The 24,576-nt window shown below is 53.6% G+C and overlaps 2 protein-coding genes across 2 annotated transcripts; one reads left to right on the forward strand and one right to left on the reverse strand.

Moving 5' to 3' along the window:
• Positions 1-711: 711 nt before the first annotated feature.
• Positions 712-11,912, reverse strand: LOC104652981 (uncharacterized). The gene is made up of 3 exons (XM_039474593.2): positions 11,868-11,912; positions 11,114-11,532; positions 712-8,023 (listed from the first exon to the last, which is right to left on the reverse strand). The coding sequence occupies exons 1-3, from the start codon at positions 11,910-11,912 to the stop codon at positions 7,453-7,455; spliced, it is 1,035 nt and encodes a 344-aa protein (XP_039330527.2). The 3' UTR covers positions 712-7,452.
• On the forward strand, positions 11,819-14,437 carry FOXD2 (forkhead box D2). Its single transcript, XM_010349348.3, has one exon. The coding sequence runs from the start codon at positions 11,911-11,913 to the stop codon at positions 13,396-13,398; it is 1,488 nt and encodes a 495-aa protein (XP_010347650.2). The 5' UTR covers positions 11,819-11,910; the 3' UTR covers positions 13,399-14,437.
• The last annotated feature ends 10,139 nt before the right edge of the window (positions 14,438-24,576 follow it).

The following is a 24,576-nucleotide window of genomic DNA, read 5'->3' on the forward strand; positions in this document are numbered from 1 at the left end:
TGATTTGCTCCCCATTGTAGGAGCTGCACATCATCACCTTTATAGATGATGAAAACCGGGCTCATAAAGGTTAAGTGACTTGCCCAGGTCAAGCTGCAAAGTGACTGATCCAGGACTTGCTTCCAGGTCTGCCTGACTTCGAAGCCATTCTCCTTTCTCTCAGGAAGAAACAAGTGGAGGTGGAAACTTGATTGAAAAGCCGCAGGCAACAAATAAAATTCTTCAGTTCACCCTAATATCCCCTTCCCCTACACCCACACACACACACTCAGTCCCGATCTTGAAAGGAGCCTTTTCAAGCCATGATGCCAGGTCTTGTGGTTTATTCTTTTTTTTTTTTTTTGGTCTCTGTCTTCCACTCCTTGTTCTCTCTCCACACTCCTATACTCCCCTCCCCTTTCCCTCTTGCTATTCTCCTTTCTCCCATCAATTTTTGGAGATAAAAGCGCCACCTATTGGCCACCTCAAATGTACCTGATTTGAGCAGGAAATCATTGGAATGAAGTCGAGATCCATTTTGATGCTGATTTGGGCTGACAGGGGCCTCTGGTGGTTGAAAGGCACTTGCTCCAGCAGGGAACCCAATTGTTTGGTGTAGAAGAACACTAGCTGCAGTTCCCACCTTCTCTAGAAAGCTCTCCCAGATTTTCCATCCTCCCTGCTTCCTCTCGGCAGGATTTGGTAGTTGCTTCACTGCAAATGAAATTGGAATGGGTGTGAGGTTGGTGGCCCTAGGTGCAGCCAATTTATTTACTCTGTAAGAGGGAGACAGAGGAAAGGGGACTCGACTAGGGGCAGAAAACCTGGGGTCTAATCCCAGGTCAAACATTTAGGCAAGTCCTTTCCTTTCTCTGCCCTTCATAGCAATTACTGCCTCTTCCCAAGTGCCTTGATTGTGCCAGGCCCTGTTCTCTTTCCCAGCTGAGGACTCAGAGATGGATCAGACACTGTCCCTGCTCAGAGAGCTCAAATGATGGCAGATGACAATATAGTATGTAGAGTGCTTTATGAGATGAGGGGCTGCTAGGTCCTTTAGTCACTTACCAGTTCCAGCCTCTACCTTGGCCTCGGCCTCAGTCACCTCTGGAAATAGAGAATGTGCGCCATCCTCTCTGCCTGGGTAGGGACAGCCTTTGTGACTGCTAAAGCACTGTGATGATGGGTGAGGATTTTCTACCCTGTCTGACCGTGTCTTCCCTGCTGCACTATGTCCCTCACTGGGCAGCCTGGCCAGCACTGGGCATACTGCAGGTTTGGTTTGAACTGTCCTTATCTGGAGGCTGGACTTGGGGCTGAGGGGGTTGATGAGGCTTAGAGACAAGAGGCCTGGACCCTGCTTGAGGGAGACACAGGCCCCACCCTGGGCATCAGTCTGTCTCCCTGAGTTATGAAAGGGCTGCGGTTTTGTGAGCTTCACAAGAGAAGGCTTCCTGGAGGTGATGGGTTGGAGTTCTGAAAGGAGGGAGGGGAGGGCCTGCTGCTCCTGCTCCTATGAAATCCCTTCTTCCTCTATCCATCCTAATCCCTGTCCAGCCAGCAGACTGAAAAAACTGACTACTTTCAAAGTGATTTAGATGGGACCGACAGAGAGAGGGAGCCAAAGACAGGGATGGGAACAGAACAGGGGGAAAGGTGGAAAATCTGGGGCCCTAGCTGGAAGACTCAACTGCTTCCCTGACTGATGGGCAGGCAGGTGACATTCACCTCCCACGTCTGAATTCACATCCCTTGCTTTCAACATTCATAGCCACCAACCATATTCTCAAGTTGGAGCCTATAAAAAGTGTTCAGCACATAGTAACGGTTTTTATTATTCTTATGTTCTGCATACTCAGCCTTATTTATTGGAATAATCCTACTGTTTCTTTTAAAGTGTTTATTTAATTGTTGAATAAGTAATACATTCACTTCACTTGGCTTTACGATTATAAAAACATTATCCATGAAGTCTCCCATTTTTGTTTTCAATTTGTCGTAGTGGATAATCAATTACTAGATTTTTATTCATCCTTCTAGATATTTTTGTTCCACATATAAACCAATACAAATATATATTATTTTATCCTTGAAAAACACAACTAGATGCATGTTTACACTGTTGTATACATCTTGATTTTTTTTTTCACTCAACAATGTATCTTGGCTGGGTGTGGTGGCTCATGTGTGTAATCCCAGCACTTTGGGAGGCCAAGGTGGGTAGATCACTTGAGGTCAGGCATTTGAGACCAGACTGGCCAACAAGGTGAAACCCTGACTCTACAAAAAATACAAAATTAGCCAAGGCAACATGCCTGTAATCCCAGTTACTTGGGAGACTGAGGCAGGAGAATAGCTTGAACCTGGGAGGTAGAGTTTGCAGTGGGCCGAGATCACATCACTGCACTCCAGCCTGGGTGACAAAGCAAGACTCTGTCTCAAAAACAAAACAAAAACAACAAACAAACAAACAAACAATGTATCTTGGAACTTTTCCAGATGAGTACATAAAGACTTCTATATTATACTTGTACTGTACACTAGTCCTTTTTTTAGATGTTTCATTATTTGCTTACCCAGTCCCCTACTGATAGACATTTCTGTTGTTTCCAACCTTTTGACATTCCAAACAGCACTGCATTTGTACGACTTTGTACACATGTCGTACCATATGAGTGAAGGTACAGCAATAGGTGAAATCCCTGGAAGTGGGTTTCTATGCAGCCCTTGCCAAGACACCAAGCCCCCTGTGTGGTCACACTAGCTCCTTTCAATAGCAGTCCCCTTTTATTTCTCAAAGGGACCTCTGGTGATCATAGTCAGATTTTCACCTTCTCAAACTCCACTTCCTTCTTCTCCAGGGCCTTCCCATCAGTCTGCCACCAGAGCCCCTTCACAACGTATCCTGGCCTCTGGATTTGGGAAGCATGGGTACTTGCCATGCCCACCCTGGGATGTGCTCTGCTCTGGCTGTCAATCCATCCAGGGTGGTGGCTCCTTTTCCTTTTTAGCCCCCAAATTCTGGGCATCCATGGCAGGTGTAAGGAACCAGCTTTTTGGACCTCTACCATTCAGGCCTCCAGGCTTCCTGCCAAATGCTGCTGTCTCCCCAGCTGGTTCCCCAGTTGTGACTCCCTTCTTCTGACCATAGGATCATGCTATAAAATCTGTTCCCCTACTGTTTAAGATTTACTATTTCATTGTCTCCAGTCCCCCAGAAATGAGTGGCTCCAGCTTTGAAGGGCATGGACGAGGGAAGATCACACAGAGCCCCTATAAGAGGTGTTCTTGTAACTAATGGGGAATCAAACTTCATGGCTGGAAATGAGGCTCTTGGCAGACTGGGAACCTCTGGGTTGCCCAGACCTATGATGTCAGCTCATGTAGCAGTTGTCACCATTTGGGGCTGACCTAGGCAGGAGGTGAAGAGGAGGAACTCTGTCTGAGGGAGACATGTTCTCCTCCCCTCGGTGATGGACACTGATGAGGGAGAGGCAACCTCTGTTCTCAGCAAACACATAGTTCTACTGATGATCTGAAATACAAACTCTGTTCTCAATGAATAGAGTTCTATTGATGATTTACTGATGAACTCCCTAGAATTCATATAGGGCGTTCCAGACAGAGAGAGATATGTCATACCTTTCTTTCTTCTTTCATTAATATATCCACATATCTAACACTAATTGAGCACCTACTGTGTGTCAGGCTTTGTGCCTGGCAGGAAGTAGAGTGATTAATAATGATGATGCAAAACATTTTTTGAGCTCTTTCAGTTTCAGGCAGTAGGCTAAGTGCTTTATGTGCATCATCTCATTTAATCCTTACAGCAATCCAGTGAGGTAGGTACAATTACTATCCCCATTTTGCAGAGGGAAAGATAAAGATGAAGACATTGTGAGCCCTGTTCTCAAGGAGCTCAGTCTAAAGCAGGGATCCCCAACCTCTGGGCCACTAACTGGTACCTAACTGGTGATCTGTTAGGAACCCAGCCATACAGCAGAAGGTCAGCTGCAGGTGAGCGAGTATTACCACCTAAGCGCCGCCTCCTGTCAGATCAGTGGCGGCATTAGATTCTCATAGGAGCACGAACTCTATCTTGAACTGCGCATGTGAGGGATCTAGGTTGCGTGTTCCTTATTTTTTATTTTTGAGACTGGACTTTTGCTCTGTTGCCCAGACTGGAGTGCAATAGTGCAATCTTAGCTCACTGCAACCTCCACCTCCTGGGTTCAAAGAATTCTCCTGCCTCAGCCTCCCAAGTAGCTGGGACTACAGACACCTGCTACCATGCCTGGCTAATTTTTGTCTTTTTAGTAGAGGCAGGGTTTCACAGGGTTTGGCCAGGTTGGTCTCAAACTCCTGACCTCAAATGATCCACCCACCTCAGCCTCGCAAAGTGTTGAGATTACCGGTGTGAGCCACTGTGCCCAGCCTGTTGCATGCTCCTTAGGAGAATCTAATGCCTGATGGCATGATATGAGGTGGAATGGTTTCATCCCAAAACCTTCTGCCCACCACCACCTTGGTCCATGGAAAAACTGTCTTCCATGAAACTGGTCCCTGGTTCCAAAAAAGGTTGGGGACCCCTGGTCTATAATAAAATCTACAGACTGAAAAACAAATAATGAAAACAGAGCTAAGAGCTTTGGGAACATGGGTGGGAGTCAGGTGAGCGCAGAAGTGTTGTCAGGGAAAGCATCTCACAAACTAGATATGTGAAATGAACTAAGAAGGACTAGGAGAAGTGAGCCAGGCGGGAGTGAGCCACCTGCAAAGGTGAAGAGGGAAGAAAGAGCAACTCAGGTATGAGTAGAGTGCAGGAGTTGGAGGTAGGCTGGACAAGCAGGTAGAGGCCAGGCTGCCAGGTATCCTGTGCAGACAAGCACCCTATATCCAGAAAGTGGTGCAGCCCTGGGAAAGCCTCAGGCTGTTGAGCAGGTAGCAGGTATTACTGGAGCCTCATGCAAATCACTCTTCCACCTTCTCCATTAACTCTGTAATCACAAGTACCGGAAGGCCTCCTGTTGATGTGGGGTCTCAGCAGTGCCCTCTGAGTGTATTAGCAGGAGAAGTTTCTCAGCTGCTCTTTCCCTTGGGTGGTGGTGGTGGATGGGGGAGGGTGGTATTTGCCAGAGTTGAATCTGTTCCCAGACCTTAGCCCTTCCCACCTGCTGATGTAAGAAATGAAGCCAAGCCCTGAAATACGGAGCCCTTCCAAGTATCTTAATCTGGGCTGAGGATGAGGGAAAGAAGGGTCTGTCCTCCCAGCATGGCACTGCCCTCCCTGCCTTCCTCACTGCCCCATCCTGGAGCAGCGACCACCCTCTCAGTTTCCTCCGGCATTTCCCCGTTCCTATGCCAATCCCCACCTCCAATTCAGTTCTCGCCCATAAAAGTGAGTTTTCCACCAGATTACCTGCTCCCCGTCCAGGTGAGATGAAGAGGACCCTGGCCTGGGAAATGGGATACTAGGGTTCTAGTGCCACCTCTGCTACCAGTTTGCTGTGTGGTTGTGAGCAAGTCATCCCTCTCTCTGGGTCTCAATTTCCCCATAGGCAAAATTAGCTTTGAAAAAATCTACAGCCCAATTTTGGAATGAATAACTTCAGTCTTTATTTACTGGGGGGTTAGGTGAGGTGGTGGGGCGGGAATGGGATGCCCAGTATGCAACTCAAAGCATGGGTGGAGTGGATTCACGGGCGTTTTGGAGAAGATCCAGCAGGAAGCAGGTCGGCTGTGCAGTATGGCCTGAGAATGAGCTCAGAGCAGGAAGGGGGAAGATGAACTGAGCTCTCCAGAAGGCTTCTTTCTGGAAGAGGCGGGACTGGAGCAGGGATTTGAAACGTGGGTACAGGTTGGGGAAAACCGGAGGTTTTAAGTCTTTGGATAACTTTGCCAAGCGGGTGGAATGGGAGTAGGGTGAGGAAAGTGTCCTGGGTCTCAGACTTTGTCCTCTATCTAGTTCCTGACCCTTTGCGTGGATGACAGGTTCCTCCAGAGGTCGCTGTTCCCCAGGAATCCATCACTAGCGTCTGCACCAAGCCAGAGCTCCCGCTGTTCCCCTGGCTCCGCTTCTGTGAGGCTTACGCGGCTCTGCATCTGCCCAGAGGACACAGGGACCCGGCACCATTTCTGCGCCCACGAGAAGACTTACGGCCTTGCCAGTTACTCTGCCTGGGAAATAGATCCCTATGGTTCTGCACCTTCCCTCCTGCCCTGCCCCAATTCAGGGCCTGGGAAGGGCGTCCAGTCGCTGAAGTGCCACTGTGTCAGAAGGCCGCGTGTAATTGGTAGGAAGGAAGCTGCCGCTGAAGTATTCTTGGCTATCCCATAGGGCCATCCCTGCATGAACTCCACCTTTTCCATGCTACAGTCACAGACCCTCAACCCAGGTGCACCCCTACACATTCTCCTTCCCCGCTAGGGTCTCACTGCTGACTCCAAGAAGGTTTGCAGTCCCCGACCAGGTAGCATGGCTTCAGGCTCTGGGAGAAAGTCGTGGGCCTGGATGATGAGCCTCCCAGGCAGTCCTGCTGGGTCCACTGTTGGACACCAAACGTCAGGTCTGGAGGGGAAAACCACGTGTGAAGTCTGGAGGACGCAGGACACAGGACGCAAGATAGGCCCGTCAGTCAGGGTCGCAGCCCACCATACGGAGCCACTGTTGTCCAGAGGGCAGACACGTGAAGACAGAGAAAGAGGCTCAGCCCAGAAGAGTGCACTTAGACCTGAGGTTCCCGCCCCCACACACCTGGAAGCGTCCCCCACTGACCCTGTCCACCTCTGCTCTCAAGAGTGTGGAGCCTTCTCTACTACTCCATGAACTCTGTGGATCTTCGGGACTGGTGCCTTTCAAGCGGCGCTGTTTTCACTCTCTCCTGAGGTCGCAACCCTCTTCCCACAGACAGCAGCCGACAGGCTCTGCAGCTCACTTCGGTCGCCGCAGCGGCCAGTACTCGAGCGCAGGGTGCTTGAGCCTCCTACCACATAGTTCACGGTTCGGGATGGAGGGGATGGGGCTGGGAGGGGACAGTGGCCGGGAGTAGTGGAAAGAGAAGATGGAAATTCATACTCTCGAACTTTGCCTGGCAGACGTGTGGACGCTAAGGCGGAGGGACCTGCCCCTGTGCCAGTGCCTGGAAGAGGGCAGGTGGGCTGCAGAGTGGAAGGTGCACACACTGGGGCCCCAGTCATTTCTGTGCGTGCGAACGGGAACACAGCTGAGGTCTGCCCCCGCAGGTCACAGGATCTGGAGTCTCCCGGCTAAGGGAGCTGATCGCTCCTGAGCGGCGGGAAGATCCGGGTGGAGAAAGGAAATGTACCGGCTAAGGCTTAACAGCTGTCTCATTTTGGAGCGGTAGCTCGGTCTGGAGTGGGAAGGACGGGGCTAGCGCTAGCCTCAAAGCCTTCCCCGAGGCTGGCCAGTTTTGTGAATAAAATGAGAAGTCTGCGGGCATAGTTCCCCAGCCCAGTTCAGGCTTCCGTTTGTAACCGGGCGCCGGCCGGGGCAACGGCCGAGCTCGAACAGCTGAAAAGGGCCGTGTGCGATCCTTCCGTAGTGCTTCGGAACAAACTCCGCCTCCAGCCAGTGCCGCTCTCTGCCAGTATCCCGACTGACTTAATTAGATCCACATAATCGCTGGAGGGCTTTTCTTTCCCAGAGCCGAAAACAGCTCGTTTATGCGAACCGTAAGGAAGAGAGGGGAGAGATGACCCGGAGGCCAGTGATAGCAACGTATTATTCGCAAAAAAACCTTCACTCAGTAACCACGTAGTGGAAAACTCCAACAGGCATCCCCCTTCGCCCGACAACGCTTCCTTCCAATTGTTCTGGGCTGCCGGAGGGAGATGGCTGGGTCGTGGAGCAGATGCAGAAGGAGGCCGGGCAGGACCAGAGACCCTGTAACCAAGACCCGAAGAGCCTGTGGCCTCCTGTTCTTCCGCGGCTGCAGCCAAAGGCTTCTGGGAAAGTGTGCAGGTTTTTTGTGGAGGGAGGGACAGACTCATGCGGGATCGCAGGCACTGCTCCAATACGCCGAAGAGGCTGAGCCCACAGGCGAAAGAAGGGATCATGGGAGAAGCAAAGAAAACGAAATAAATTCCAAATCCCACGGTTGCCCTTCTGCCAGCCCCCAGTGCACTTACTCCTGACACGGTTGAAAACAAACTGGCCCAGAACCTTGGGAGGGATAAGAAGCTACCAGAAATCCCTCTACAGAGTGGAGCTCTGTTAGGGAAACAGCTATTTGGATAAACAGAGTTCTGGGCTGAGAACCCGGACACCTAGGTCTACTCAGCTTAGGGCCCCACAAAAGCCTGACAAGTAACACGATCTCCTGGACCTCAGTTTCCACTCCTGTAAAAAGTACTGTATGTATGGGAAGGGTCTGGATTCTCCCTCACCAACCCTGCAGAGCAGAGGCTGGGGATTCTGTACTCTCCTTCCCCGGTGTAGGTCTCAGTAGCGGTGAACGGGCCAGGCAGAGTCAAGGGCTGGCTGCTGCAGCTGCTTGGTAGAAATTCTTGTCTGAAGCAGGAAATCTGGGCAGCAAATGCCCTGGCTAGTACTACCCTGATTGGAGCCTGGGGTGCCAGGGGAGTGCTGGCAAGGAAGGAAGCTACTCGTTCCCATTTGCCATTTTAGAAATAAGGACATTCAGGCTGGGGCACGGTGGCTTACGCCTGTAATCTCAGCACTTTGGGAGGCCAAGACGGGCAGATCACCTGAGGTTGCAAGTTCGAGACCAGCCTGACCAACATCGAGAAATCCCGTCTCTACTAAAAGTACAAAAAATTAGCTGGGTGTGGTGGTAGGTGCCTGTAATCCTAGCTACTCAGGAGGCTGAGGCAGAAGAATTGCTTGAACCCAGGAGGTGGAGGTTGCAGTGCTGAGACTGCCCCACTGCACTCCAGCCTGGGCAACAAAAGTGAAACTCCATGTCAAAATAAATAAATAAACTAGCTGGGCCTGGTGGTGCATGCCTGTAATTCCAGCTACTCAGGAGGCTGAGGGAGAACAGCTTGATCCTGGGAGGCGGAAGTTGCAGTGAGCCAAGATGGCGTCATGCACTCTAGCCTGGGCAACAAGAACAAAACTCGTCTCAAAAAAAAAAAAAAAAAAACGGCCGGGCGTGGTGGCTCAAGCTTGTAATCCCAGCACTTTGGGAGGCCGAGGCGGGTGGATCACGAGGTCGAGAGATCGAGACCATCCTGGTCAACATGGTGAAACCCCGTCTCTACTAAAAATACAAAAAATTAGCTGGGCATGGTGGCACGTGCCTGTAATCCCAGCTACTCAGGAGGCTGAGGCAGGAGAATTGCCTGATCTCAGGAGGCGGAGGTTGCGGTGAGCCGAGATCACGCCATTGCACTCCAGCCTGGGTAACAAGAGTGAAACTCCGTCTCAAAAAAAAAAAAAAAAAAAAAAAAAAGAAAGAAAAGAAATGAGGACATTCAGAAGGGGAAATGGAGTAGGATGATGCCAACATTTTTTCTTTCTACTTATTTAGACACTAGCAGAGCTGAGCTGGGTTGGAATTGGTGTGTGGTCCACGATGTGGCTTATCTGTGAGTGGGGTTCTGGGCGTGTGAGACAGATATCCATGTAGTCAAGAGCAAGCTTGAGGTATGTGTAGGGTTGCCAGATAAAATAAATCTGCTAAATCTAGCAACCCTAGGTATGTGAGTTTCCTCCGACTCATGCAAGAAGCTTCTCTCCAAGACCTTTTGCCCCAGACAGTCTGTCACCCAGTAAATTCCAATTCCAGGGCCACCAGTCCCTGTCCAATTTACTGTCCAGGGTTGAAGACTGTATTTCTTTTTCCCCCCAAGGACAGTTTATGCTGGAACAGCACGCTAAGTGGATCCCGTTGGTCAGAAGTCCCAGAGGGGGCCCAGGCGACTTGCTCTCACAGGACAGGAGCAGACAGACCTGCCTTCCATTTTTTTCTGCCCTTAGCTTGGGAGGACGAAGAACTCTATTTTGAGGATTCTGCGAAAAGGATTGCATCCCAGCCATGTTTTATCTTCTTGCAGGAACATGGCTGAGTTCTTCTTCCCTATCCTGGGCCTCTGTGGCTCCATCTGTGGAATGGGAGAGTTGGATTAACAGCAGGCTGTCCCATAGATTGGAGGCTGCTGTTCAATGAAACTGCAAAGTACTGTCAATACCGTTTTCATAAATGGCCTAGAATATGGCTACACTTAACACATTAGTTCTGGGTTAGGTGTTACTAGTCTCATTTTTACAAAAGCAGACGCAGAGCAAAGAAACTTGCCCACGGTGACGGAGAGGGTAAGTAGTGAAGCCAGGATTGGAACCCCAGGAGCCTGACTTAAAGTCGCTGCTCTTAACTACTATGCAGATCAGGAAACTGGGGCTCCAAAGCCGGGAAGTCACCTAAGGAGGGTCGCACAGCCTTGGGACGGCGGAGGCAGCTGAATTCCAGCCTCGCGCGCCCGAGCTTTGGCCACTGTGCGGCGCTGTCGGGGCAGCAGCCCAGGCAACCGCTCAGTTCCTGCTCACTTCCAGCGCCCATCTCCCGCTCCGTGCCCCAGAGGCTGAAATGGGCCCACTAGGTATAGAAGCTGCTTGCTTCTGCGTCCTGGAGGCCAGAGGAGAAAGAGGTCTAATAGGATGGGCAAGAACCCGGCTGGAGAGAAACAATGCGGAGGGCCAGCCTCACTTGCACCAGATTCTGGAGAGATGAAGGCAACACTTGGTCGAGGTCAGGGTTCACTGATGGGGGGTCCGGCGGGGGGCGGGGGGGTCCTGCCGCCTGTCCGTGGGGCCAGAAGGCTGGGAGCCAGGAAGATGGGGGGCGTCCAGTCCTCAGAGCGACTGGGGCCGGGGAGAGGGGAGGGAGAAATTAAGCGGATCCCCAGACTGTGAACAGACAGACACCCAGACAAATGCCGTTTCCACAGAGACTCACGAGCGTGAGAGAGTCACAGAGACTGAGACACACGGAAGCCAAGACCGAGAGGGTCGGGGAACGGGCAGACTCCGAGCGGCAGACCGGCCCGCTCCCCGGGAACGCGGCCGCAGCGGCCGGCGCCCTCCCCGGCCTCCCCGCGCGGAGACGGGTGGCGGGCCCGGCCGCGGAGAGAGGAGAGGGTGCCGCCGCAATCTCACCTCTCCCAGGCCCGAGGCTGCGGGCGGCAAGTTAGCTCCTCGCGATCCCTCCGACGCGTCTCCCCTCGGGCCGGAAGCCCTGCGGGCTCGGGTGCGCCCCGGCGGGCCGCCCAGGGGCGGGTGGGTCCCGGCGTCTCCGGATCGCGCTCCCACTGCGCTGCGGCCCGGGTGGCCCGGACGCCGCCTGGAGGAGCGGACGCGTGCGGACCACCGCCACCTCCCCGGCTGCGGCTGGCGCCCGCGCGGACCTTAATACCCAGGGGCTGAGCGCTCTGGAGCCAGGAGCGCAGGGTGCGAGAGCGGCCGCGAAGACGAGGGCCCGCCTCCGGGCACTCGAGTCCCGCTCCCGCCGGGCCCCTCAGCCGCGGCGCTACGCCCGCCCCTGCCGCCTCGTCCCACCCCGCCCAGGGAGCTCCGCCCTAGCCCGCGGCTCTTCCGCCTTAGGCAGCCGCTAGGCGGGAGGGACAGTCCCCCACCCCGAGGGGACTAGGGGCCGAGGCCCGCCCAGGTAAGGGAAGGCCTCAGCTCCTTCCGCCGCGCTCTGGCGGCGGGTCCCGGCTCGGGCTCCCGGGGTAGCGGCGGGGGCCGCCGGCGGGGCGTGCCCTGGAAGGTGAGCGCGGCCGAGCTGGGCCGCCAGGGGGCGCTGCGGAGCCAGGGGCACCCCTCCCTGCCCGCCTCAGTCCCCCGCCCCCTCCCCGCCCGCGCGCAAAACACACTCGCCCTAGAGGCAGCGCGGCCGAGCCGGAGCCGCTGCCGGAGCGGAGCCGGAGAGTGGCGGCGGCGGCGGCAGCGGCACCATGACCCTGGGCAGCTGCTGCTGCGAGATCATGTCCTCCGAGAGCTCCCCGGCCGCGCTGTCCGAGGCCGACGCAGACATAGACGTGGTGGGCGGCGGCAGCGGCGGGGGGGAACTCCCAGCCCGGTCCGGGCCCCGCGCCCCCCGGGATGCGCTCCCCCACGGCCACGAGCCTCCCCCGGAGGAAGCCGAGGCAGACGTAGCCGAGGACGAGGAGGAGTCGGGTGGCTGCTCGGACGGCGAGCCCCGCGCTCTGGCGCCTCGGGGGGCGGCGGCTGCAGCGGGGAGCCCAGGGCCAGGCGCTGCGGCGGCCCGCGGTGCAGCGGGGCCCGGGCCGGGACCGCCGTCGGGGGGCGCGGCGACGCGGAGCCCGCTGGTGAAGCCGCCCTACTCGTACATCGCGCTCATCACCATGGCCATTCTGCAGAGCCCCAAGAAGCGGCTGACGCTGAGCGAGATCTGCGAGTTCATCAGCGGCCGCTTCCCCTACTATCGGGAGAAGTTCCCCGCCTGGCAGAACAGCATCCGCCACAACCTCTCGCTCAACGACTGCTTCGTCAAGATACCCCGCGAGCCGGGTAACCCCGGCAAGGGCAACTACTGGACGCTGGACCCGGAGTCGGCCGACATGTTCGACAACGGCAGCTTCCTGCGGCGCCGCAAGCGCTTCAAGCGGCAGCCCCTGCCGCCGCCGCACCCACACCCGCACCCTCACCCGGATCTGCTGCTGCGTGGCGGGGCCGCGGCGGCGGGGGACCCGGGCGCCTTCCTGCCCGGCTTCGCCGCCTACGGCGCCTACGGCTACGGCTACGGGCTGGCTCTCCCGGCCTACGGCGCACCCCCGCCAGGGCCGGCCCGGCATCCGCACCCGCACCCGCACCCGCACGCCTTCGCCTTCGCCGCGGCAGCGGCCGCCGCTCCTTGCCAGCTCTCGGTTCCCCCTGGCCGCGCCGCCGCGCCTCCACCCGGACCTCCGACGGCCTCGGTGTTCGCGGGCGCGGCATCGGCCCCAGCTCCTGCGCCCGCCTCAGGCTCGGGCCCGGGCCCTGCCGGCCTGCCCGCCTTCCTGGGCGCGGAGCTGGGCTGCGCCAAAGCCTTCTACCCCGCGTCCCTGAGCCCTCCCGCAGCTGGCACCGCGGCGGGTCTGTCCACCGCACTTTTGCGCCAGGGCCTCAAGACGGACGCGGGCGGTGGTGCGGGCGGCGGGGGCGCCGGGGCAGGGCAGAGGCCTTCCTTCTCTATAGACCACATCATGGGCCACAGTGGCGGCGGGGCGGCACCCCCGGGCACCGGCGAGGGCTCTCCGGGACCGCCATTCGCGGCAGCCGCGGGTCCTGGGGGCCAAGCCCAGGTCTTGGCCATGCTGACTGCTCCGGCCCTGGCTCCCGTAGCTGGCCACATTCGCCTCTCGCATCCCGGGGACGCGCTCCTGTCCTCAGGGTCCCCATTTGCCAGCAAAGTCGCCGGCCTCAGTGGCTGCCACTTCTGACCGCAGCAGGCCCAGGGCCTGTTAGGTCCGCACTCCTCAGCCTCTCCCGGGCTCCTGCGGTCCCAGCGGAACTCAGGGAGTCTATTTATGAAGTCTCCAGACCTTGGACCGGCACGCGTGAGTCGGCACTTCATGCCTCACGCACAGAATCTCGCAGATAGTTGGGATTAAGCGGGCTCTGTGGCTCTGGGCGACAGGCCCGGGGCTACGCGAAGAAGTCGCAGTGAAAATCCTTAACCATTTGAGAAATAAAAGCTGGGGAGGGGGGCTTCGTTTTTTCCCTGACTCTCGGCGAAATCATTCCCGGAGAGATGCCTGGCCAGGCCCCACGGATCTGCCAGAAACACCAACAGAGGGTCTCCCTTTCTGCCTCTCCCCGCTCACTTCATCCCCAACGTTGAGACCCTGCTTGTCCAACATTATAATTTAAAGACATCTATTGTCTGCTTTGTGCTTAAAAGAAAAATTCAACCTTTTTTTTTTTTTTTGCTGTTCTCCAAGGAAGTTCATTTCCTCTGAAGCCTAAACCAGTGTCTACGCAGGCGGAGCTGAATGGAGAGGTGAAGCAGGGGTCTTTATATTCCCTGCAGACACCCTGGATCCCACTCCACTGAGGAAAATCCTTTCTCTTTTGTGTTTGGGAGTTTTTAAAGGAATTTCTTTCCCGTGGCTGGCTGGGTCCAGCCATCCCGGGCGAGCAGCCCTGTCAGTGTTCCACCCTGTCCCAGGCCCTGTGATATTTATTGTGGCAAAAGGCAATGAGATTGGGTGGAAGAGAGGGGTCTGAGCCCGGGACTGGAGAGGCGGGTGTGGAGTGGGCAGGGCACACTCTGTGGCAGGGGGTCCTGTTATTTTGTGTAAATATCTGTACAGCGGGCTGCTCTCAGCGTTCTCTGTCCACTGGGTGTGCATTGATTTAGACTTCTCCACTGTGGGGAAACTCTGTGAAATCGTCTGATGGTCTGTGTGGAAGAAAAGAAAAATCTGTCTACCCCCTATTCTCCGTTGGTGTCAATTGAATAAATGTATGTGAACTTCAGCGGTCACCAGCTCTCTCTGCTTGCCTGCACTCCCTTGCCGCGATGGGGCTCTCCCAGAAGACCCTTAGCTCCCCAGCAGAGGGGGAGTGAGGAAAGGCCCCTGGGCAGCCCAAGCAGGCAGAGGAGGGCTTGAGCTTATAGGATGCAAGGGATACTTCGGTCTTGGCCTTCAGCTCTTAATGAGGCCAGATCTCTGGGAAGCCTGTGGCCCCTCCAGCACTTTCATTTTCGTTCTAGTCCTCAGAAGGTTTTTGCCTGGAGTTTTGCCTGGGGTGGTGTATCAAATGCACCTGAGGATTCTCATGTCCTTCTAGTTTGGACCTTAGCACAGCCTGGGCAGAAATGGGTGCTAAGTGCTCGTGAACACTCTACCCACTAGGTACAGTTTAAGGTGAATATGTCTGGTGATGCATACTCCGTATGCCTCTGTTTCTGAGTGTGGGGCTTTTGTGAAACTTACGATACATTTTTGTGTTAGGGTGGGCACAGCTCCTTGCTTTTTGTCTTTGTGTATGTGAAATACATCTCAGAATATATGCATTTTTATTTCTGTGTATGTTGGTGAATATGTCTTTGTGTGTGTTTGTGATTCTCAGTCGCTGTCTTTCTGTCTCTGAGAGGAGAGAGAGGTTTCTCCCTGGCGGCTGTAGGGCCTTGTCTGGAATCCCCTCTCCCCCTACTACCCCCAACACATGTAACAGAGTGAAAGGCTTGAACTGGGGACTGTGAAATCTTTCTTTCCTCCAGCTAGAGCTGAGCACTATGAACTGAATGATAGAGTCAGTGGGTTTCACTCAAGGTCAAACTTCCCATTCCTTGAGCTAGACTCAGCTGGAAGCTACTGCCTGAGTGCAAATCCATCGGTCTTGTTGGAGTCTTCCATAAACCCACTGAGTCTCTCAGCTCTCTGCTTCTGCCCAGGACTCCCAGTGGCCAGACTTGTCAGGGTGTTGAGTGAGAAGTGATGCTTTGGGTGAAGCAAAAATGATTGCTTAGCTCTTTTGTCTGTATATTCTAGTGAGATTATAGGAGAGGAGAAACAGAGGTGCAGGAAGAGGCAGTGTAGCCTTCACAGAAAACACACATGTTGAGGGCAAGGGTTGGGAGATGAAGTGACAGACTGAGAAGGAAGAAGACAGGGTCAGAGACCCAGATGCAGAGAACTTGAGCGGGCTGAGCGACACAGCCCTCTTCAGCTAGGATCCCTGCCTCTGGCAATAGTAGGAAAGAAGGAGGAGGCAGAGGACTGAGATTACTATAGGATGAGTGTCAAAATCAGAATTAGGGTGAGAAGAGCACACCAGAGCTGGGAAGGGTTGTTTGGGATTCCCAAGTGTCTCAGGCTTTCACCAGTGGAGGAGGGAAGAGGCTCAAGATGCATATAGTACACGCAGTCCCTCTGCATAGGCAAGGCACCCCTCTCCTTATTGAGAGACTGTGGGAGTGGAGGGAGGTCAAATGCAGTGGGCCACCTTCCTACCATTTTATCAAAGGGTCCAGGTGAAGTAAGGTTAGGTTCAATGGTATAAAGGGAGAAATGTCTGCTTATGCTGGGATGATGGTCTCTGGCTGGTTGCTCCGTTTACTTCCATTTCTTTGAGGTTGATTTCATTTCTTTTCACTGGAGAAAGGGTGACTGTGACTGAAGAAACATGAACCCACACAAGTGACCGTGTATGTGTGTGTGTGTGCGCACACACACACACACTCAGTAAAACACTTTGTAGCTATGTGATCTTATTTACCATGAATATGTGACTCCTAGATATGAGATTGGAGCTTTACATAAAAGATTTATCAATTGTGTAAATATCTGTGTTGCGGGTTCTTTAGAGGAGAAAATTAAGTCAGCTATGTCTGATGGTGGATAGTTAGATGAGATACTTCCACAACTGCTATTTATAGGAGATGTAGCAGACCCGTGTGTGTGTGCGCGTGTGTGTGTGTATGTGTGTGTTACAGAATTTATCTGAGCATATTGCTTGGTGTCTGTGTGTTGGAGGATCCATAACAGGAAAAGGTAGAAAAAAGAAGACTGGGGAATAAGAATGAGATGTATCCTTATAGGGCTTCTTGGGATCTTGGAGCCCCAAACCCATGACTCAGGCCCCAGTTTCTCAGTGGGCCAAGAAGGGTAGACCTGAGCCAGAGAAGATTGTGGTCTGAGGACTGGGAGTCGGAAGACACTGATGCCCAACTGGCCTTGAAAAATACCCAGAAAGGGAAATGCTGCGGAGTCCCAAGGCTTCAGATGCTGAAGGCAGAGAAGAAGGGAGGGTATTTAGAGTTCCGGGCTCCTTTAGGGGAACCTGTTAGGAGCTGGGAAGGGCCCGTTTGGGAGCTTGAGGAAGTTTCAGGATTTCTATGGTAGAATCCTCCTGGCTGTCTTTTTCTTTCTCGCGTCTGGAAGGGCTTAATCAGTGACTCCCTCCCAACCTATGGGTGCATAGGGTGGGTGTTCAGTTTAAGAAGGCTCACTTAGGCCTCCTGCGAGGAGAAACAGGCTATCCTATCTGGAGCAGCTCCTGTAGGTTCCTTCCGTGCTTGGGTGGAGGCAGCTGAGGTTCTGCTGCCCTGCAGGCCCCAACAATTGGCGACAATAATAAGAAAATATCCAGGGTATACCTTCATCTCTCGAAGGTGAGAAAAAAAGAAGGTAAGAAATCGGCCTGGGGTTCAGAGAGTGCTGCTGAGAGCGGGCAGTTTAAAGGGGAAGAAAATTGGCGAATTTCACTGGTCAATTTCACTTCATTTCGTTCAATTTCGTTCAATTTCATTCCTTTTCATCCAGCGCCCGGAGGCCCGAGGCCACAAGGAAGGGGAGGGGGTCTTTCCGGGCGAATTTCCCTCAGCTTGTAGATTACTTTCTAGGGCTGTGAAGAACAGCCTTGATTCTGAAACTTTGACATACGTTTTTCAGCCGCCGCTAAGAGCAGACATTTTTTTTTTTTATTGAAAGGTATTTGGTTTGGGTGATCGAAGCACATCGGTGAGCCTCTCCGCACTTCTCTCTTGCAGCCCAATTAAAGCGGTTAATTCTTTTCACCGCTTATTCCTCCCATCTTTCTTTCTTTCTCCTGGGGCTCATTGGACCACCCAGGAGCCGGAGTTGAGGTGGGGGCGGACACTTCCCCTCCATATCCAATTTGTTCTCGCCACAGCGGGCGCGTCTTCGTGGTTACAAAGCGCTTTTCCCCTGATGACTTTTTTCCCCTTTTCAAAAACACTTCTTTCTCCCCGCTTCAACTAGCAACCCTCCCCAGGCCCACCCCTCCTCCCTCTCCGCTCCGGTTTATTTAAACTTCGCCTCCTCCAGCGCCGCCGCAGCGCGCACTTAATGAAGTTGAAGGCTCGGTGAGCCCGGGTGAAGAGGGTTTGGAATCTGTTGAAAGGGGCGTTTTGTGACACTGATTGGGGCGGGGGCGGGGGCAGTCGCGGACCAGACAATGACCGACCAGGCGGGTTTTCCTGCGCACAGGGTCAGGCGAATAAAGGCGCCGACGCTGTTTAAACGAGGGACCCTGCAAGAGAAAGGGAGAAAAGATTTTGAGTGTGGAGCGTGCCTCGTAAGATTTCTTGCTTAGAGAGAGTTGGGAGGAGGCAGCTCGCCTACAGTCTTTACGGACCGAATTCGTAGTTTATTTCGAACCTTACGCATAGCGCTGTAAGAGAAGCGGGGCGAGTTTGGGTTTGCGCTTAACTTAATTCCGATAAGTGGTTCAAAAAGTTGTCTAGGCTGGGACCTGGGGAGGCATTCAGGAGGGCCAACCAGAACGACGACATCCAGCCCACATTTGTCTCTGGGACTGGCGCTCTGAGGTTTCTGGAGAAACGCTGAAAGAAAACTAAAGATGGGCAGTGGTCGGACAGGATAACTCATCCTCCTAAAGCGTTTTGAGCAAAACAAATGTTGATTGGATTTTTTGGAGAGGAATTACTCTGTTCTTTAAGGTCGGCGCAGACACGTCCCAACAGAGAACCTGTAGACAGGACGGAGGTTTCCAGTTCTGGTTTCGGGAACGGATTTTTCCGTGGGCTAGTGGGCGCGGCGCGGCGCGGCGCTGGGCGGAGCGGGAACCGCCTTCTTCCGTAGCGGAGCGAGAGCTGCTGCCCTAGGCTGCGGCCACTCCGGAGGCGCCCGGAGGCTTTGGACTGCTAGGGAAGGAAGGCGGTTTTCTTTCCTCCGCAGCCACCCGGAGCTGGACTCTGCACAGAAACCTTCTGGGTTGTTTGTGACGCTCCCTTCGCTCTCAGCCTGGAGTCCTGGGTCCCTGCGGAGCTCTGTCTTTTCGCTCCACGCGGACTCCGAGCAAGCGGACGTCGCTCGCTGTCCGCGATGTTGCATTTCTCCCGCCGCAGGGGTCTCTGCCCTGCGCCTTCCTCCCGGCACGCCAGCCTCCTCGCCGAAATTTGGTAGTCTGGTAGAAGGTAACCGAGTCCCAGGCTTTACTGCCCCTCCACTCTCTGCTCGGTTAAGAGACGTGCGGCTCCCGAGGGGTTTTCATCAGACCCCGCAAGTGCCCTCGGCTGGGAAGGATGCGCTCCGATGCCGCTACACGGGTTCCGCGCGTTTCATCACGGGCAGCCCGGGCCTTGGAGATCTGTGCTCGGTTCTCCAGGTGTTGGAAAGCTGTCTCAGGCTGCTCTCACTTCTGGGGCATTTCTGTCTACGCAGGCAGAAGGATCTTTGGAATTGCGGTTGCATGGATCTTAGTTCTGGAAAGGGCGAATCATTGGGGGAACAAAAAATTCAAATCCGTCCCTTAGATTCATAAAAACCACTGCAGACGTGAAAAGTGTATTTCGAGTTATCTGTGTAGACACTGCCAGTGTGTTTGTGGTGGCAGAGGGTGGGGGAAGCGCCGAGGGTACAGGAGGGGACTTTATTGTTCAGATTAACTCACCGGTGCTTACAGAGGACCCTAGATTCGCACCTCCCTCCCCCAGCAGGTGTCTGTGCAGTTTGGACTCCTGGGCTTAGATGCCCCATCTTATTCAGCTGCAAATGTTCTGGCTTTGGGTTGAGTGTGGGGAGTCCACCTCCACACCCCTACCCCTGCCCACGCCTTCCTTTCCCGACGCCTCTTCTGTCTCAACTTTGAGTTGCATGCAAATCTTTTTGAGATAGGTCTCGCTTCCGCAGTAGTCACCTTAGACAAAGAGAGCAACTAGTGAGGCTATCGCGTAAATTAGCCTCGAACCCAGACGGCAGGAGCTTTGGGGTTCTGAGGACAGCGCGGCTCTTAATTTCCGCTTTGGAGTGGAACCTACCTGGCGGGGTCACACAACAGATCAGTTTGTGCAGCTGGGAAGATGAGCCCTGGGTCTGAACAGTATGAGGATATGTATCCTAAGGCTGGCTTTGGCCCCAGTTCACTAGATCTCAGCCACTCCAGCCAGCTATGATTTGTGGAGCCCGAAGGTGGGCAGGAGGATCGCAGATCAAGGATCGAGCAAGGACTGATTGTGAGTGTTTGCAAGCCCATGGGTCTTGAAATGTGACAGGAGACAAACCACGAAGCCTTTCCGGTTCCGAAGAGCCACGTGGCCTCTCCAGCCCCTGATCTGAACACCCCCCACCTTGATCCTTCTGTCCATCTAAAAAGTGTAAGGCCAGTGTCAGGGCTTAGTGTGTGACCAGGAACAGTTTTCCTATTTGAGGAATTACCTAGTAATGCTCAAACACAGGCGAATTAATTTGCCCCCAGCTCTGGAGATCTTTTTCCCATCTGGCTCCTTCTTTCCTTCCTTAAATATTTACTGAGCACCTACTGTGTGCTGGGCATTGTCCTGGAGGTACAGGCAGTGAACTTCTGCCTGGCATCATTACAAGCAATCTAACTTGGTAGTTGAGAAACCAAAGAAAGATATAGAGATCGATTATCACCATATTTGAAGTAAAAAAAAATTTGGTGTTTTAAGGGTTAAGTTTTTTGCTTTATCATGATGGGTTTTAAGGGTTAAGTAGCTTTTTGCTTTATCATGATGGCTCCAGGTATCACAGCCCATAGATGTGTGCCTTCTAGGTGTTTGGGGTCTGTGACTGTGTTTGTGCTCTGTGTGAGAGGGTATGGATATGTATCAGTGTGTTCAGGAGAATGTGCTTACGGGTGAATACTGGTGAATGTGTAGTGCTAAGGTATACTTGCGACATATCAATGCGAGTCTGTGAGTGCGGTGAGTCTCCCTGGCTGTCTTGGGCAGAGGCTGGAGAAATGTGAGTGAAGAGAGTTGGAGTGGAAGGGTTAGGAATAGGTCCTGCCTGAGTTCCCAGCCTCTTTCTCTGTTCCTTAGCAAAGATTAGGACCTATCCTCCTTCCAGCTTCCTTCCCCACTGCAGACAAAGATGGGAACAGGTAGCACAAAGTGAAGGTGCTAATGGACTGCAGTGAGGGTCAGCGGTGGAGCAGCCTGCTCTCTTCCTGACTTTCTTGCCTCTTGCCTTTCCCACTAGGTCCAGCCCCTGAAGCCTGCCTTGGGGTCAGGATCCAGGTTGTTCCAGAGCAGCTGAAAGGCTCCATTGTGTGGCCTCAGACCTGTTCTCTGGCCTGATGCTGCTAGTCCCCTCCCCTCTAGACAGCGCAGAGGGTCTTGGCTACTGGTCCTAGGTGGCTGTGGAGTTTTCCTTTGCATTGTTAGAAAACTATCCTCTTGCATCAAGAAGGCAGGTGCAGACTACGGAGCCTGAAACGCCAGAGCTTGCAGGGTCTCCAAGGCTAACATTGCATGGGAAACTGGTCTAGAGGGGGTGAGTGGTGGCATTTGCTCAGAGCTGCTCAGCAGGATTCTGGAAATAAAGTTGGACTCTGCAGCATCTATGCACTAACATAGACAATTAATTAACACAGACAAATAACATAGACTATAAACACTGGTCCGGATATTTTCCTTGTAGGTTTAGTTGATGCATATCATAATAATTGTAGCTAATAATTTACTGCAATTATTACAATCCCACAAATAGGGGATTTGTATACAATTAAATCCCCTATTTGTGGGATGCAGAATGATATTTGATACATGCATACAATATGTAATAATCAAATAAGGGTAATTAGCATAACTCTCACCTCAAACATTATCTTTTTTGTGTGTGTATGAACATTAGAAATCCTCGTCTAGGTTTTTGAAAATATATAATAAATTATTATTAACTATATCTACCGTACAGTGCTACAGAACGCTAGAACTTGTTTCTCCTATCTTGCTGCAATGTTTTCATTCAGATGTAGATATTTTGAGAAAACTCAAAACTTAGCATCTCCTCTTGTCTCTAGGGAAATCTCAAATGTCATCTGGGCTGTCAATGCTTCTGAATGCCCCTTCCTTCCTAAAGGCAGGAGTAAAGTCAAGATCAAGGTGCAGGAACAGGACAGTAGACAATTATCCAGATCATCTTTAGGTAAGAGAGGTGCTGGTGGCTTTAGGGAGAAGTGGAGGCTAGCAATAGCGTCTGGCACTCCACTTTCCCCATGGTTCCTGGGCTGGGAGAGGTGGCCGAATTCTCCTCCTAGCCCTAGGCAGAGCAGAAGGTCCAGTGCCAGTGACCCCCTTAGAGGAGAGGAAAGGGTGGGGGAATGGTCAGAGTTTGCCAGTAAATGTCTCTATTTTTCAGGTTTCCCAGTGTGGTGGCTTCCCCTGCCTCTTTGCTTCCATGAGTCTGTTGGGGAATCTGTCTGCCATCGGCCCACTGGAGTGCTCCAAGCCTTGCTTCCCTCACCCCACCTGACTCTAGGCCTGTTATAAAGTGAAGAATAAACAAAGAAAATCTGGGCCACTCAGGTCCCAGGTAGCTTTGGTTGGAGCAATTTCTTCCTCGGTCAGTTATGCTGACCAAGCTTCAGGGCTTTGGGGTGTGTGTGTGGCGGTGTGTGTGCACACGTGTAGCATTAGGAATTCTGAATTACGCTTACCTCTGGAAGCTACCAGGGCTTTGTGGTGCCTCTCTCCTATCCTCCTGGATCTTTATCCTAGCGCCTACCTTGAAGATACTTACCTAATATTGGGAGTAGAGAAGGGGAGGAAGTGAGAAGATTCCTGACTCTCCCCTGTGTGCTGACACTCTGTAGCCTTGGGCCAGTACTCCTCCTACCCCTACTGGGCCTCCATTTCTCTGCCTCAGAAATGGAGCTAGGGAAAGTTAGCCTGGACCCACCTCCTGGGTCTGGGGTCGGCGGCTGCCTCCCAGCTCCTCCCTCTAGTCTGCTCCACAGTTCTTGCCCCTCTCTCAGCATTCCCTCTGCAGCAAGGGTGCTGGATGGGACTGTGCTGGACTTTGGAGACATCTCAGAAGCAGCCTCAGGACTTCTGCCTTAGCTGCCTACTAAAGGAAGGAGCTTGGCTCACTTCCTTTCTGGATCCAGGAGGCTTCCACGTGGGACCCAGGGCTTTTTCCTAACCATGGAAGGGCCATGGAGGGGTGGCCAAGTCTGACTGTGTATGCCTTAGCCTCCGGTTCTGCATAAATGTACCTCCTTTGAGGAGAAGGGGGAGTGTGGATGAGGAAGAAGGTGAGCTGCCTGAAGCCAGCAGAGCTCAGCCCATCCCACCGTGTCTCCTGTGGCACTGGGATAGGGTGGCACAAAATGGGAAAGGGAGCCTCTAACCCAGCTCTCTTTACTCCTGTCTGTTCACCATGAGCCACCCAGCCTTCGTTTTCGGGGAAGCCTTGCCCGGATTAGTGCTGGGGAGTGGGGAGAGGCGGGACACCCCACAGGAGCTGGAGAGCTGGAACCTGCCTATGTGGGGGAGGGGTCAGAACATTCCCAAAGCCCGAGTGGGGAAGGGACTGTGTGGCTTGACTCCCTCCCTAAAAGTCTTCCCCAAGGCCAAACTTCAGAACTTGCTTTTGTGGGGTTATTGCTGGAAGTACTGGAAGCCTGGGAGCCGGAACCGGAGCTCTGAGACAAGTCCGCCGAGCGAGTGAGTGTCAGAGGATGTAGACGCGAGGGGAATGGGTAGAGGCGGGCTCTGTTGCCGCTTTCCCGAGAGCTGGGGCTGGATTTTCCAGCTGAAGTTCTCCTCTCTGCCTACACCTCGGATTCTGCGTCTCAGCTGCAATCGCGCACCCAAATTGCATTTTGTGAACAGAAAGAGTCTCAAACATCCGTGAAAGAATATTCAGAAGCAGAAGTAGTTTCTGAAGGTCGAGGCCCGAGACTGAGTTGGCGAGGCTCCCCGTTCGAGTGAGCTGATCCTGGGTGTAGGGCTCCGGACCGAGGTTCCTGAAAGCCTCCGGGGCACCGGATCCTGCGCACAGGCCTGGCCCAGCCACTTGGGGGCGCCGCTGGCCCCAAAGTACCGGGAGCTTACCCTCCGCTGACCAGGACTCACCCTGGCTGGCAGAGACGACCCTGCGCTCCGCTCATCCGGCCACCCTGCCCCGCCCCGCGCTGACCCTCCGTTAAAGGCTGACTCTCCGTTAAAGGCTGACTCTGCAAACTAGGACGATCTCCTATGCGGGACGACCCAGCGCTAAAAAGAGATGACCCTATGCCACCGGGGGTGACCCTGCTTTGAGTGGGTCTGACCCTGTGCTAACCGGGAAGTGCCTGTGCTACCAAGACTGGCTTTGTGCGCTCCCTCTTAAGGCTCGCACTGCACAAATTGGGTGCTAAGGCGTGCAGTCCTTGTTATGGTCCCTTGTAGCTCTTGCACCGAAGCAGGGATGCCCTATCCCACTCCCATACTAGTAGCTGCTTTATTCCTCTCCCCCTAGCCCTTTGGGGGCAGTTCTGGGACACCTGGTTGGAGAGAAGGCTGCCATGGCTGGGCACACACTGCACCTCTGGGAGGAGGAGGTCGCAACCTCAAGGCGGTGGCTGAGTTGTGGGGAGGAAACTGATTTTATGGAGGCTGGGGCATCTTGGGGGCCAGGACTGTGAGTGCTTTTCTGTGTCTGTGTTCCTGCCCCAAGCCCGGGCCTGCCACACCCACACCCTCTCCACATACATAGGCAGCTTTAGTTTTGCACCACTCCATCCTCCCAGGCCTAATCTCCCTCTCTGTGAAATGAAACGAGCTCATCACCAGACTGCCCTTATTTGCTGGAATGTCCTTCCATATCCACCGTCAGTCTCAATTCGTTTCATCATTCTTTTATTACTCACTTTGTGCCTGGTCCTCTCCTCTATACTGG

Source organism: Saimiri boliviensis, chromosome 11, assembly GCF_048565385.1.
Source record: "Saimiri boliviensis isolate mSaiBol1 chromosome 11, mSaiBol1.pri, whole genome shotgun sequence".
Lineage (NCBI taxonomy): Eukaryota > Metazoa > Chordata > Mammalia > Primates > Cebidae > Saimiri > Saimiri boliviensis.

Excerpts from the sequence above, each read along its gene's own strand:
- FOXD2 (XM_010349348.3), top strand. The coding sequence starts at position 11,911 with ATGACCCTGGGCAGCTGCTGCTGCGAGATCATGTCCTCCGAGAGCTCC.
- LOC104652981 (XM_039474593.2), bottom strand. The coding sequence starts at position 11,912 with ATGGTGCCGCTGCCGCCGCCGCCGCCACTCTCCGGCTCCGCTCCG. Across the intron at positions 11,533-11,867 it reads CACTCTCCGGCTCCGCTCCG|GGCGGAGCTCCCTGGGCGGG; the intron begins GCAGCGGCTCCG and ends GCCGCGGGCTAG. Across the intron at positions 8,024-11,113 it reads CAGCCTCGGGCCTGGGAGAG|CCTCTTCGGCGTATTGGAGC; the intron begins GTGAGATTGCGG and ends CTGTGGGCTCAG.